Source organism: Ranitomeya variabilis, chromosome 3 (genome assembly GCF_051348905.1).
Source record: "Ranitomeya variabilis isolate aRanVar5 chromosome 3, aRanVar5.hap1, whole genome shotgun sequence".
NCBI lineage: Eukaryota > Metazoa > Chordata > Amphibia > Anura > Dendrobatidae > Ranitomeya > Ranitomeya variabilis.
In genome coordinates, this window is record NC_135234.1 from 448,817,313 (window position 1) to 448,832,670 (window position 15,358).

Below are 15,358 nucleotides of genomic sequence, written 5' to 3' on the forward strand. Positions count from 1 at the left end.
TTCATGTACCTTGGTAAAGTTTTTCCATATAAAAATTCATATTTTACATGCATTTTCGTGGCATTTATTGATTTTTAATTTTTTAAACCTATGCATTTTATAACTTGAGATTTCTGTTTGTTGCTTTTTTTCACAAGATTTAAAAGAAAAAATACAAGAAAAAACACAAATCAAATTAACCCTTCAATAGGTTAAAAAACAAACAAACCCTCAGCCAAGTAAAAAAAAAAAATAAACAAAAAAAACTAACCTTGCCTTGGGATCTTTGAGAGTGCTGATGATTTTTGTTTTTGTGATTTTGTTTCAACTTCCTTTTCTTCCTTAGGGTATGTTTCCACGTTCAGGAAACGCTGCGTGATTGATGCTGCGTAGAGCAGCAGCGTCAAACACGCAGCGTCCAGATGTTACAGCATAGTGGAGGGGATTTCATGAAATCCCGTCTCCACTATGCGGTAAAACATGCAGGCGGCAGACCCGCGTAAACGGACATGTGGCACGTCTTTTCAGAACGCAGCATGTCTGTTTACAGTGCGGCGACGCTCCGTCGCCGCGCCGTAAATTTCCCATAATCATTAGATGCGGTAAAACCGCATCTAATGATTAGTGAAATGCATAGAAACTGCGTTAATGCAGCTTACTACGCATGTCACATGCCGGCTTACCTGTCCCGCCGCTGGAAGCCCCGCGTCCACTGCAGTTCTCGCGGTAAGATAAGTTCTCGCGATTACTTAGCTTACCGCGAGAACTGCCGTGCACGTGACCGGGGTTATCTCCGGTCACACTAGGGTGGTTCTCATGGTTAGCTGACCGTGAGTGCTAGAATGTAGGTGATCGCTGGAGAGTTATCTCCAGCGATCATCTGCAAGCTCTGCTATGTCTGGATGTCACGCATCCAGATGTAGCAGAGCTGGACTCGTTGTGGGACACTCGTTATGGGATATCTGCGGACAGGGAGTATGAATTTGTTTTTTTTTTCTTTTTGCTTTTTTGCAGGATGAGGGTCTTCAAGAGGATTGAGCATGCAATAAAGATATGGTCAAAAAGTGTGTGTAATCATTTCATTAAAATACCTTTTTCTAGTGTCTGTGTTTTATTTACACTTTACTAGGATTAATAATGGATAGGTGTCTTATTGACGCCTCGTCATTATTAACCAGGCTTAATGTCACCTAAGGTGTCATTAACCCCTTATTACCCCATATCCCACCGCTACTCGGGAGTGGGAAGAGAGAGGCTAAGCGCCGAAAATTGCGCATCTTGTAGATGCGCCATTTCTGGGTCGGCTGGGGGCTGGTATTTGTAGGCGGGGGGGCCAATATCCATGGTCCCTCTCTAGGCTATGAATATCAGTCCGCAGCTGTCTGCGTAGCCTTTCCGGCTATAAATTATGGGACCCCACATCATTTTTTTGGGGGGTCCCCCTATTTTTATAGACAGTAAAGGCTACACAGACAGCTGCGGGCTGATATTCATAGCCTGGGAAGCTCCATGGGTATTAACCCCTTCCCAGGCTACAAATATCAGTCCCCCAGTTGCTGGCTTTCCCTCTCTGGTGCAGAAAATTGCGTGGGAGCACACGCCTTTTTTTTTCATTTTTATTTTTTTTTTTAAATTAAACATATTGCATTTAATGCTGGGGTAAATACCCGACACTGCCGCGGGCACTCAGGACCGGAGCGTTCAGCTGCATAGAAATACATGCAGCCGTACACTCCGGTCCCGAGTGCCCGCGGCAGTGCCGGGTATTGAAGCGAGAGACTTGTGTGAGTTTCTCGCGAGTGTGACCCCGGCCTAACGCAGATTTCATGGGTGTATGTGTCTTTATTTAAGGTCGGGATCACACATGCGAGAAACTTGGACAAATCTCGCATCTTAATACCCGGCACTGCCGCCGGCACTCGGGACCGGAGTGTGCGGCTGCATAGAAATACATGCAACAGCACGCTCCGCTCCCGAGTGCCCGTGGCATTGCCGGGTATTAAGATGCGACACTTGTCCGAGTTTCTCGCATGTGTGATCCATCTATCGTATCTATCTATCTATCGTATCTATCTATCGTATCCATCTATCATATCCATCTATCTATTGTATCGTATAGATATATTTATAGATAGATATATCAGTAGATAATAGATATATCGATAGATAGATACCTTAGATAAATACGACAGATACGATAGATGGATATGATAGATAGATAGATATGATAGATACGATAGATGGATATGATAGATAGATAGATAGATAGATAGATAGATAGATAGATAGATAGATAGATAGATAGATAGATAGATATCGTATCTATCTAGCTGTGTGTGCAAACATTATTCTTCATGGAGTAAAATGAAGAGGTTGGACAAGAAATGACATCACAATTCTTTTTTTTTGTATATCTTTATTTAGCTTACAAAAACACACACAAATCCGCATGTAAAACGCATGTAAAATGCATCAAAACGCAAGTGGCCGGCCAGTGAGCTCAGGTGCAGATTTGGTGCAAATTTTACCTGCGTCAAATCCTGAGCAAATCCTGAAGCAATTCTGAACGTTAACACATACCCTTAAACAATATTTTTCCATTAAAAAAACCACATGAGGACTTGTTGTTTTTTTTAGCAAGATATAGTGATAAAAATAATAATAATAAATAATGCTAATCTTTATACATTACATAGTTGAATGTGTTGAGAACAAAAAAACCTAAAAATGATCAAAGTAACTCACAACTAATATCCCACGGAGGTCTGGAGTTGGAATGATGCTCAAAATCAAAGTGGAAAATGAAGTTACAGGCTGATCCAACTTCAGTGGAAATGCCTCAAGACAAGGAAATGATGCTCAGTATTGTGTGTGGCCTCCACGTGCCTGTATGATCTCCCTACAATGCCTGGGCATGCTCCTGATGAGGATGTGCTCAATCGGATTCAGGTCTGGGGAACGGGTGGGCCAGTCCATAGCTTCAATGCCTTCATCTTGTAGGAACTGCTGACACACTCCAGCCACATGAGGCCTGGCATTGTCCTGCATTAGGAGGAACCCAGGGCCAACCGCACCAGCATATGGTCTCACAAGGGGTCTGAGGATCTCATCTCGGTACCTAATGGCAGTCAGGCTACCTCTGGCAAGCACATGGAGGGCTGTGCGGCCCTCCAAAGAAATGCCACCCCACACCATTACTGACCCACTGCCAAACCGGTCATGCTGAAGGATGTTGCAGGCAGCAGATCGCTCTCCATGGTGACTCCAGACTCTGTCATGTCTGTCACATGTGCTCAGTGTGAATCTGCTTTCATCTGTGAAGAGCACAGGGCACCAGTGGTGAATTTGCCAGTCCTGGTGTTCTGTGGCAAATGCCAAGTATCCTGCACTGTGTTGGGCTGTGAACACAACCCCCATCTGTGGATGACGGACACTCAGATCATCCTCATGGAGTTTATTTCTAACTGTTTGTGCAGACATGCACATTTGTGGCCTGCTGGAGGTCATTTTGCAGGGCTCTGGCAGTTCTCCTGTTGCTCCTTGCATAAAGGCTGAGGTAGCAGTCTTACTGCTGGGTTCTTGCCCTCCTGTGGCCCCCTCCATTTCTCCTGGTGTACTGGCCTGTCTCCTAGTAGCGCCTTCAGCCTCTGGACACTACGGTAACAGACACAGCAAACCTTCTTGCCACAACTCGCATTGATGTGCCATCCTGGATGAGCTCCACTACCTGAGCCACTTGTGTGGGTTGTAGAGTCCGTCTCATGCTACCACGAGTGTGAAAGCACAACTAACATTCAAAAGCGACCAAAACATCAGCCAGAAAGCATTGGTACTGAGATGTGGTCTGTCGCCCCATCTGCAGAACCACTCCTTTATTGAGTGTGTCTTGATAATTGCCAATAATTTCCATCTGTTGTCTATTCCATTTGCATAACAGCATGTGAAATTCATTGTCAAACAGTGTTGCTTCCTAAGTGGACAGTTTGATTTCACAGAAGTTTGATTTACTTGGAGTTATGTTCTGTTGTTTAAGTGTTCCCTTTATTTTTTTGAGCAGTGTATATAAATACATACACCCAGGATTAGTGTCACCAAAATCAATTAAACACACACAAAAAAAACATGGGAATTGCGTTTTTTTCATCATTTCACCTTTTTAAGAATTTATTTTCCCCTTTTTTAGTGCAATATTTACTAAAATATTGCACTAAACGTTTTGGGAAGGTTAACATGTTATAGTTCATATTTTCAGCCCCAGTGCTATCTGTATAAAAATGGACAGCACTCGGACCAATTTTTTTGGGGGCAGCGCATAGGAGCTATTTTTTTCACAGATCTAATCTGTGTGTGAAAAGAACTGCAGCATGCACTAGTTTCTTTTCTAGTGTCGAATGAGACTCACCATTTAAGTTAATGGCTGTGCAAAAAAAAAAAAAAAAATCTGATGCCAAATGGAGTCATTTTATAGCAAACGTTTCCTTTTATGGATACAATTCTTTAACATAGGAAACTACAGAAACTACAATGGTTTTGTAAATTACTAATCATCGCTGCTGTAAAAAATAAAACAAAAGGATGGTGTACGTATTGCACATAGATAACAAAAAAGATAAACATTTTCAGTTTTCTGGAATTGACTGACAATTTTTTTTATATGGTCATGTGACAATTTTTGGTGGAGAGGCGTGACGATTCAATAAAAAACAGCAATTCTTTTACCATATGGGTTAAATAATTTAATACTTTGATAAATCAGACTTTTTATAAACGTGGTGATAACAAATGTGCTTATTTTCCTTCTTTATTTTTGGATGGGGAAAAGGAGGATTATTTTAATACTTTTTCATTGACTTAATATTTTTTTAACTTTTTTTTTTTTTTTACTTTTCACATTATATCTTTATCCCCAGTAGGGGACTTGAACCTGTGATTGTTTGATATCTTGTATTACTTTATATGCTGCAATACTCATGTACAGAAGTGCATAGTATGTTATATATTACGGTCACATCACTTCACAGGAATACCAAGATGGAGGCAGCAGTTGGGGAGAGAGGTGTCATCAGCACCCGAATGGATTCCCCACTGCATTCGAGACACTTAAATGCTGCTGTGATTGCTAGCTCTGATCGCTGCCATTAGAGGCAGGTGCTGGGCACGAAACACAGGCGACACCTGCCCTTTGTGTAGTGGGCTCAACTTCTAAGCCCGCTCCATACTCCTACAACCTCTACATGATGGATATATGTGTCGTGAAGGTGGAAACAGTTATATCTTTTAAATAAGGAATAGGCGCAGCCTGTAGTGAGGGAAAGCTATTGTTAGACTGTTAACCCGACGGGGTATGGTCAGGGTGGTGAAAGAAAAATAGATACAAAGTCTGCTGTAACGCTGCAGACGCGGAGTCCACCGCTTGTCGTACTTAATACGAGTTCATAGAGACCAAACATGTCTAGGTTCTTTTTATTTAAGTGGTGAAAAAAAAATCTAAACTTTGGTAAAAAAATAAATAAAATTGCACCAACAGTTCTCCCCTTCTCACCCAGCGTCTTACTTATGGTTTTGTAGCCCATTCCAGCTTTGTGCAGGTCAATGATCTTGCCCCCGACATCCTTATAAAGCTCTTTGGTTTTGCCCATGTTGTAGAGGTTAGAGTCTGTGGACAGAAGCCTTTTACAAAGGTGACTGTAAGACAGCTGTCTTTAATGTAGGTAATGAGTTGATTAGGAGCATCCAACTGGTCTGTAGGAGCCAGAACTCTTAATGGTTGGTAGGGGATCAAATAATTATTTCTCCTGCAAAATGCAAATAAATTTATACAATGTGATTTTCTGGATTTTATTTTTGATATTCTATCTCTCAATGTTAAAATTAACCTACCCTTAAAATGATAGACTGTTCATGTCTTTGTCAGTGGACAAACTTACAATATCAGCAAGAGATCAAATACTTATTTCCCCCACTTGTATGCAGCAGAAATGCTACCAGGCGGCACTCATAGCAATCCGGCTATGATAACCATAGAGGTCTGCTGGGGACCTCTGGTTGTCTTGCCAACCCATCGGTGACCTGCGATCATGTGACGGAGTCACTGATGGATGGGATTTCCGGCATGCTTCTGGAAAGTGCAAGTTAAATTCCATCAGAGATTGACAGCAGTATTTAACTAGTTAACAGCCGCAGGTGGATCGCGATTCCACCTGCAGCTGTTAGAGGCACATGTCTGCTGTTCAAAACAGCTGACATGTACCGGGAAAGATGTGGGATCACGGACAGAGCCCACATCAAAGGGAGGGATTCCAACGTGGGTGTACTATTATGCCCAACGTCGGAAAGGGGTTTAAACAAAAAAAGTTGCATAGCTTTCTGTTGGCCCCTAAGCAAGATCTGGCTGCAAATTGTTATGGTCTATGAGTATGCAATTTGCACCACAAATCAGAAATTAATTAAAACATTTTTTATATCTCAAATGTACAGTATATGACTAAGGGCTCATGCAGACAAGCTCTATTTTCTTCCGGGTCTTGGATAATACACATCCAAATTGAACATGAAGAGGAAGTCTGAGATCAGCTGCAGCCCGGACTTCCTCTTACTGTTCAATTTGTCAGAAGGCGGGGACAGTGACGCCAGTGCTGATTGGATTCCGGGGTCGCAAGTCACAACAAATGCACAGGAGCCCCAGAGAGAACAAGTGCCGGCACCGCGGGAATGACATGGGCATGGGAGGTGAGTATAAGCTTTTCTATTTTATTGGAGCCAAGTGTGGGGTTTGGCAAGAAGTTGTCCAAGTAGAGGACAACGTCTTTAATATATACCGTATATACTCAAATATAAGCCGAGATTTTCAGCCCATTTTTTGGGGCTGAAAGTCCCCCTCTTGGCTTATACTCGAGTCATACCCAGGGGTCAGCAGGGGAGGGGGAGCGGGGGCTGTCTAATTATACTCTCCTGCTCCTGCCACCCATAAGGGTGGAGCCACATATTCATTACTGTAATGAGCGGTAACAGTGACAGCTCAGTACAGGAAGAAGCAGCAGCGCCGGGGAAGGAGGGACTGCACCGCGCCAGGAGCAGGTGAGTATAATGGGGAGGGGAGCGCTGCGCTGCGCGATATACACCTGTTCCCCGTTCCAGCCATCTTCAGCATTTTCTGCAGTGACGCTCAGGTGAGAGGGCGCAGTGACGTGGTTAGTGCGCGCCCTCTGCCTGAACGTCAGTGCAGAAGACGCTGAAGATGGAGCGGCGCCGGAATGAAGTCAGGTGAATATTGAAAGTGCCGGGGGCCTGAGCAACGGAGAGGTGAGTATGTGATTTATTTACTTTAACTTTTTTACTCGCAGCAACAGCAAATGGGGCAAGTGTCTGTATGGAGCATCTATGGGGCTATAACGTTTTTGCAACTTTATATGGGGCAAATGTCTGTATGGGGCCATAACCTTTGTGCAGCACTATATGGGGCAAGTGTCTGTATGGAGCATCTTCTGGGGCCATAACGTTTGTGCAGCACTATAATGGGGCAAGTGTCTGTATAGAGCATCTTATGGGGCCATAACATTTGTGCAGCACTGTATGGGGCAAGTGTCTGTATGGAGTATCTTCTGGGGCCATAACGTTTGTGCAGCACTATAATGGGGCAAGTGTCTGTATAGAGCACCTTATGGGGCCATAACGTTTGTGCAGCACTATAATGGGGAAAGTGTCTTATAGAGCATCTTATGGGGCCATAACGTTTGTGCAGCACTATATCAGGCAAGTGTCTGTATGGGGCCATAATCAACGTTTGTGCAGCACTATATGGGGCAAATATCTTTATGGAGCATCTTATGGGGCCATAATCAACATTTGTGCAGCATTATATTGGGCAAATGTGTCTATGGAGCATCTTATGGGGCCATTATTAACCTTTATGCAGGATTATATGGGGCATATTTTAATATGGAGCATCTTATGGGGCCCATCATAAACTTTATGGAGCATTATGTGGGGCTCCTGATTCAATATGGATATTCAAAAACACTTAACCTACTGATGTCTCAATTAATTTTACTTTTATTGGTATCTATTTTTATTTTTGACATTTACCAGTAGCTGCTGCATTTCCCACCCTAGGCTTATACTCGAGTCATTAAGTTTTCCCAGTTTTTTGTGTCAAAATTAGGGGGGTCGGCTTATACTCGGGTCATCTTATACTCGAGTATATACTGTAATTGTCCCAAGACAGGGTTATGATTAGCCTGACACATATGTTTGGGCAATTCACATTGGTATACATTTGCCTCAGCTATATTAAAAAGTACAGACAGGTGCACAGAAAATTTAGCATACATCATGTAGTGCTTGCATGGATAAGCTGGGTCCGATAAAGTCAGGTATTGCTCTTCTAGAGCATCTCTTCTTTTGTAGATAACAAAAAGAGACCCCATCTGTTTTGTCTGTTTTAAAAGGCATATGGACAGGGTTGTCTTCATGAGAGAAAACCATTAAGAAATGGCATCACACATTACTATTAGAGTGTCTTAGTAATGTTCCTTTTTTTTCTCGAGCTCATGGAGATAGTATACATGGTCTATTCATTCTGCTGTGGTTTTGTTTACAGATACCATTCGAGAAAAAGTTATTACAAACCAACAAATGTACTCCACTGTAAACAAAGAGAAAGTCACTCTTCAGAAACAAGGAATGAGTGAGTATTAGGCTATTAAACGGTTATTCTCAAGTTGTCTTTTGAGCAGCTCAGAGCTTTGCAGTCTCCTTACTTCCTGATTTCTTGGGGGGCAGGTACAGTATTTTTTGGACTATAAGGCTACTTTCACACTAGCGTCGTGCACTGCACGTCGCAATGCGTCGTTGTGGAGAAAAAACGCATCCTGCAAAGTTGCCCGCAGGATGCGTTTTTTCTCCATAGTCTTTTATTAGCGACGCATTGCGACGCAGTGCCACACGTCGCAACCGTCGTGCAACGGTTGTGCAGTGTTTTGGCTCACCACCGGCACAAAAAAACGTTACATGTAACTTTTTTCGTGCGTCGGGACCGCCATTTTCAACCGCGCATGCGCGGCCGAAACTCCGCCCCCTCCTCCCCGGACCTTGCAATGGGATAGCAGAAGCGTCTGAAGACTGCTTCTGCTGCCCACGTCGGGCATTTTTGTCACAGTATGCGTCGGTATGTCGGGCCGACGCAGCGCGACGGCCCCGTACCGACGCTAGTGTGAAAGTAGCCTAAGACGCACCAGACTATAAGACGCACCCAGGTTTTAGAGGTGGAAAATAGGGAAAAAAATATTTGAAGCAAAAAAGGTGGTAAAATATTTAATAACATAAACATACTATTATATGTGGTGTTATTATATATAATAGTATGTTATTATGTTGGAAGCTGCGGGTAGAAGATGGTGCTGCGGGACCAGTGTGGTGGCTGTAAAGTACTATATGAAGACGCTGGAGGGTGAGTATAAGAATGGGGGCACAGGGCTTATATTTAAAGCACCACTCCAGCACTGAAAAATAACACTGGAGTGCTGCTTTGAGATCCCATTGGGAGAACTATAACTCCCAGCATGTCTTGCAGATCCTATGGCATGCTGGGAGTTATAGTTCACCACAGAAGTGGCAGAGTGCTTTATTGTGTGTTATAGTGACTAACCTTTTAATTGTGGCAGCCAGCCAGCTGTGGTGAGGTAAAATGCTGGAGCATCCCATCCCATGACACCACAGAGCGCTCCCTCTTGTTGCTTCTCCACAGCACAGGAGGAAGCTTGCAGATTTTAGTGTGGACCTGTGATGATATCAGAAGAGGGAGGGCTCTGTGCTGCCATGTGATGCTCCAGCCTGCCCTCTTCATGACATCACACAGGTCCTTGTGCTGGAGCACTCAGCATCCAGCACAGCCCGGCAGGCAGGTACACAGCGATCTTGTCCCCTCTGGCCCCTGCTACTGCTGCCTCCTCCACCAGACACACAGATCTCCCCAGCTGCTGCAGGAATCCAGCACTGGGGAAACCATGTGTGTCCCTGTGAAGGAGTATTCAGGGAAACCATGTGTGTCCCTGTGAAGGAGTATTCATTTGCTGCTTCTGGCTCACCGCTCAGCTGACAGGTGGGCGGGGAAGCAGCTAATGAATATTCACTGCACTTTAATGATCGGGACCATGTGGTTTCCAGAGTGCTGATTCCTGAAGCCCCGCAGGGACATTTTTCGGCCTCCTGCCTCCCAGTGCAATCCCACTCGCTGCTGCCCCTCCCCACGTTACATCCCTACCATAAGACGCACCCACACTTTCCTCCCAAATTTGGAGGAAAAAAGTGCGTCTTATGGTCAGAAAAATACGGTACTTCTTGTGTAATAGTTTGGATCCTAGAGCTTCTTCCTGCTACTTACATAGATAATCTGTCATTGTTTTCTCTCAAGTCCACATTCATATCACTATATTTACATGTGCATTTGAACAAGCATATGGCGCAGGAAAGTTAGAAGAGTGATCATGTGAACTTCTCTGGAAACTGACAATGCTGGGAGCTGAGGATTGTGATTTTACCAGCCTAATAACAGCAACTAAAATCCATGGGCTGGAGAGAGCTGACTGGGATGTTAGGAGTTACCTCCTCAGTCGGGAATGTAGCTACTCTGCATACCCGGCCAGGCTCTGGTGGTCCATCTCCTTGGAAGCATGCTGCACACTATGTAAGATAAAAGCTCTCATAACAGGAGAATGACAGCAAGTAGGAAAAGCAAGTCAATTGTAAACTTGCTTATTTTCAAGCTGTTTAATTAAAGCAATTTAATAATGTGAGACTACCCCTATAAGATTGCCATAGATATTTCCTTACAAATAAATCTTTTTGTTTTCACAGATTCTGAATATAATATACACAAATATGATGTGGATTTTCACGTAACTAACAAAAATATCAGATTTTCTTCTGCATCTTATGATTCTGTTGGACACATCACAGGTATTGATTAAATATATAAAGATGCAGAAATTGGCTTATACATTTGTATGCGTTATATTACCATTATAGTACTAACATTTTTCATATGCCCTATTTTTAAGGGTTTTCTCAGAGATGTTGATGTCAGTGAAATACAAATTACCACACACTATCCATTTAAATCATCTGCCACTCCAGCTTTGCTAGTTCCATATCCCCATTAACTCCTTGACAACATTGGATGTACCGGTACATACTATTTTGTATGGAGATCCCTCAAATGGAACTATAGGCTACAAAGTACGTCCAAAGAAGCTGTGTCTCCACATTCACCACTGGGAGCTTAGGTTAACTGATAGCCAGTCAATAGTGATCACAACATTTAGAAGGTTGGGAAAGTGAGAGGTAGCCCTCTCTCCTTTTACCTTTGTGAAAATGAAACATTTTAGGCTAAAGCAATATTTTAGGAAAAAATGTAAGTTTGCGTTAATTCCCATGACGCATCTGAAGGATTAACAATACTTGGGGGGTGTAAATATTAAAAGGGGGTTTTGTTTGCAGATTTTTTTGATACATAGGCCCCAAAGTCACTTTAGCAGTGAAGTGGTCCCTAACAATAAAGGTTTGGTAAATTTAATTGAAAATGAAAAATTCTTAGTAAAGATTTCAGTCTAAACACAAGAAAAAAAAAAGAGCATATACCCAATAGTAAATAAAAAAGTAAATACTAATAGTACATGCAAATAACCTAGTGTACTTAGTTTACACTGTTTTGATTAAAAAAAAGCGTAAAAGCAATCCCACTGCGAAAAGGTGTACCCAATCTGGACTGTCCTATCTTGCCTCTAGTATTAAAACCTTACCTTGTGTCAGGTAACGTCAATGCAGCTAAGGGAAGAGCAGGACAGGGGTCCAACTGTTCTGATACCTGCCCATGGGAATCTATGTAGATGAAATGCTTAGCTCCAAAGTACGAAGTACAAGAAACTACAGCAAAACCTATCTGCCAATTCTGGCAAATGCCAGAAGGGCCTGTCTGGTTGTGGACTGCCTTTTCTGCTACATTGTTAGCAGAATCTGTGTTCTCAAGACACCCATACTGTTAAGAATTGTGATGGACCACAAAGTCGCTGACTCCGTCACTTACCCCAGCAGGCCACATGTATCATTAGAAATATTGGTCTTTTAGTAAATCTTGCTTTCCTCCATCCAGGGTAATAATAGTAATATATCCCATCTGGTGCTCGGGGGTGGGGAAACCATGGGTCCGAGTGATTTCAAATACCAGGGCTGAATTTCAGCCCCAGTCCGTACCTGGCCAGAACATAAGTGGGTATACGTGCAATGTGTAAGAGCAAGTTCACACTGTGGCCATTTCACAGCCAAAACTCAAGAAAAAAAACAAAATGAGCAAATACCCTTGAAAATAAATCCACAAGGTTCATAATTACTAAGCTAGTTTAGCCATCAATAAACATTAAATGGCAAATAGCAGATGCACGTTAGATGAATTGCATAAAGAAGAAAAAAATGAGTTTTTAAGCTATATCAAATTCTTGATTTATTAGTAACAAATATAACAATACAAGGAAAAATACAAGGATTTACAAGAACAGTACATTAGTGACCAGCAGAATTTGCAACAATATAAGTACCGTATTTTCCGGCGTATAAGACGACTTTTTAACCCCTAAAAATTGTCCCAAAAGTCGGGGGTCGTCTTATACGCCGGGTACGGCGTGTGCAGGGAGCGATCCTGGATGTTCCCAGGGTCTGAAGGAGAGGAAACTCTCCTTCAGGCCCTGGGATCCATATTCATTTAAAAAATAAAGAATACAAATAAAAAATATGGATATACTCACCCCTCCGAGAAGCCTGGCTGTCACCGCTGCAAGCGTCTGCCTCCGTTCCTAATAATAAGAATAAGCAGAGCGTGAAGGACCTTCGATGACGTCGCGGTCAGGTGACCGGTCACATGAGCGGTCACGGACCAATCACAAGACCGTGACGTCATCGTAGGTCCTTCACGCTCTGCAATTCTTAGGAACGGAGGCAGACGCTTGCAGCGGTGACAGCCAGGCTTCTCAGAGGGGTGAGTATATACATATTTTTTATTTTTATTCTTTATTTTATACATGAATATGGATCCCAGGGTCTGAAGGAGAGTCTCCTCTCCTTCAGACCCTGGGAACCACACACCGTATAAGATGACTGGGCGTATAAGATGACCCCCGTCTTATACAGCAGGCATATCCCAAATTCCATATTTTATATGGAAAAGTTGGGGGTCGTCTTATACGCCCAGTCGTCTTATACACCAGAAAATACGGTAGATATGAATGTATAAAGCGTATTTAAGCATAAATATAACAGACATAGTGGTCAGCAAGCGTATATACAGGTGTACAATTTAAAAAATTTGACCTGGTCAGGAAGGTGAAAACAGGCTTCAACAGGAAAGGTTTAATTTCTGTTTATTACAATATGTTAGTATGGCATATCACTGCAGTAGTAACATTTTTATCACCTGAAAACCCTTTTGACTGCTACAAGACTGCCCACTGCCCCCATGACATACATGCTTAAAGTGCCCCAGTGAGGTACTTGTGGGCGAGTTGCTGCTCCCACTCGCTTTGGCACTATACAATTTGTATCCCTGACACTTTGTGCTGCCGTGTATGGGGTGCATCACAATTACTTCTGGCCTACAGGCCTCCATTGGCTTCAGGCTTTCCTCTCCTGGAACCTTGGCATCAATCAATCGAGGGGACACAGGTTTTGTAAAAATAATCAAAATTTTACTGGACAGTTGGCTGTCTTTACAAACAGGCATATAGGAAAAGGCCCAACGGGTTGTCATCTTTACCACAGGTTCTGGACACAACCTCAGCCCTGGTTTTTGGTATGGGTAGAGTGTACCTCTTGCTATCTTCTCTAGCACTAGGAATTCGTCTCCAACCCTAGCAGTTCACCCGGATTGCAATATCTTCTGCCTCATGTAGTCTGATTCCATCTTTCCCTATAGCTTCAAACGCTGAGTTTGCTCAAAGGCCCCGACGTCCATCTTGAGGTTCCCCAGGCTGGTAGACGGGATCACATGGAAGGGTATTTTTGGTAATCCACTGCCTCGAGTATTAGGCCCACATTGTCTCTTACATCCCAATGCATGAGACTTCTGTTGCCATTTCACACTACTGTCCTGCACTGAACTGTCACTTCCTCAACTTGACACTAACTCTCAGTTCCCCCTCCCCAAACTGGGCCGGCCATTACAGTTAACCCCGCATAGGCTAGACTGAAGCCCCATTGGTTGTTACCCTTAACAACATGCATGAATATACAATACATTTAACCCCTTAGAGTGTCAGCGAGCAGATCATCAGCTCCACCACTCCTACTAAAAAAAATTACAGACCTCTCCATTCTTTGTAGGTGGCAAAAACTTGCAAAATCGGCAATGTATCAAATACTTATTTTCCCCACTGTACATCTACAATTGTATGTTTTAAAGATGCAAATGTAATGCGATATCAGAAGGGAGCGACTCACTGACACTGCTCACCTGTGTGCCTGCACACCAGCTATCAATGTGCTGAATATCAGGGACAGCAGCCATAGTTAGCCAGTTATATTTTTTTTACTCAAGGAGGCAAGATGTAATACCCTAGACAGTTGCCTACCGTTGCCTCCCTGTCATACCGGCCCTGTGTGGAAAACAAAGATCAGCATGGTCACATACTAGTAAACATGTTTAAAGAATACAGTAGTTTTACTTCAATAGAATGACACTCCTCCACAGTAGTAAAAAAATGCTATCATTTTCCATTAGAGCACTATCAAGCTAGGGTAATGTATAACTATCTTCTGTATATGCTTTTATATCTACAATTTTTTTTTTTCAGTGTGTAATAAAGACCTGGAATACATTGAAGTACTTTCAGAAAATGAAGATTATGATGATGTGGAAATAATCTGACCTTGTAATATCATGATTAAATCCCAAACAAAATAATAAAAATACATTTTTCATCAAGTTGATTGCGCTAAACTGTAATATCCAAATGCGGTGCTGTACACTGAAAAAGAGCGGTCAGTGCAGTATACATTTATTCCCAGTGTTAATGCTTTCTAGGTACTGTATATCCGTCAGTATTTGAGGACAAGGATTTCATACATTTTTATAACTGGAAACATATTTTTGTAAATATCAAAATTAATAATATGATGTGCATATATATATATATATATATATATATATATATATATATATATATATATAAAAATGTGTATTTATTTTATTAAATCCATTTCAAATAGATATATTTGATAAATAATATATTATAAAAAGAAGCTATTGCAATAAAATATATTCTGAATAAAATCCTGATACATTACTTCTCTGTTTCTCAATTTTCTGGTTAAAAAAACCCTGCAAATATCTAAA

At 42.3% G+C, this 15,358-nt stretch overlaps 1 protein-coding gene across 3 annotated transcripts in view; it reads left to right on the plus strand.

The window, feature by feature from the left end:
- The window catches only part of LOC143818300 (uncharacterized), a 113,046-nt gene extending 97,908 nt beyond the window's left edge, over positions 1–15,138 (plus strand). For 2 of the 3 annotated variants that reach the window (XM_077299649.1, XM_077299650.1), the window contains 3 exons: positions 8,579–8,665; positions 10,834–10,935; positions 14,817–15,138. In XM_077299649.1, coding sequence (XP_077155764.1) covers positions 8,579–8,665; positions 10,834–10,935; positions 14,817–14,890 — 263 coding nt within the window. In that variant the 3' untranslated portion in view covers positions 14,891–15,138. The remainder of the gene's footprint in view (positions 1–8,578; positions 8,666–10,833; positions 10,936–14,816) is intronic. The other variant, XM_077299651.1, reaches the window with a different exon arrangement.
- Positions 15,139–15,358: the final 220 nt, after the last annotated feature.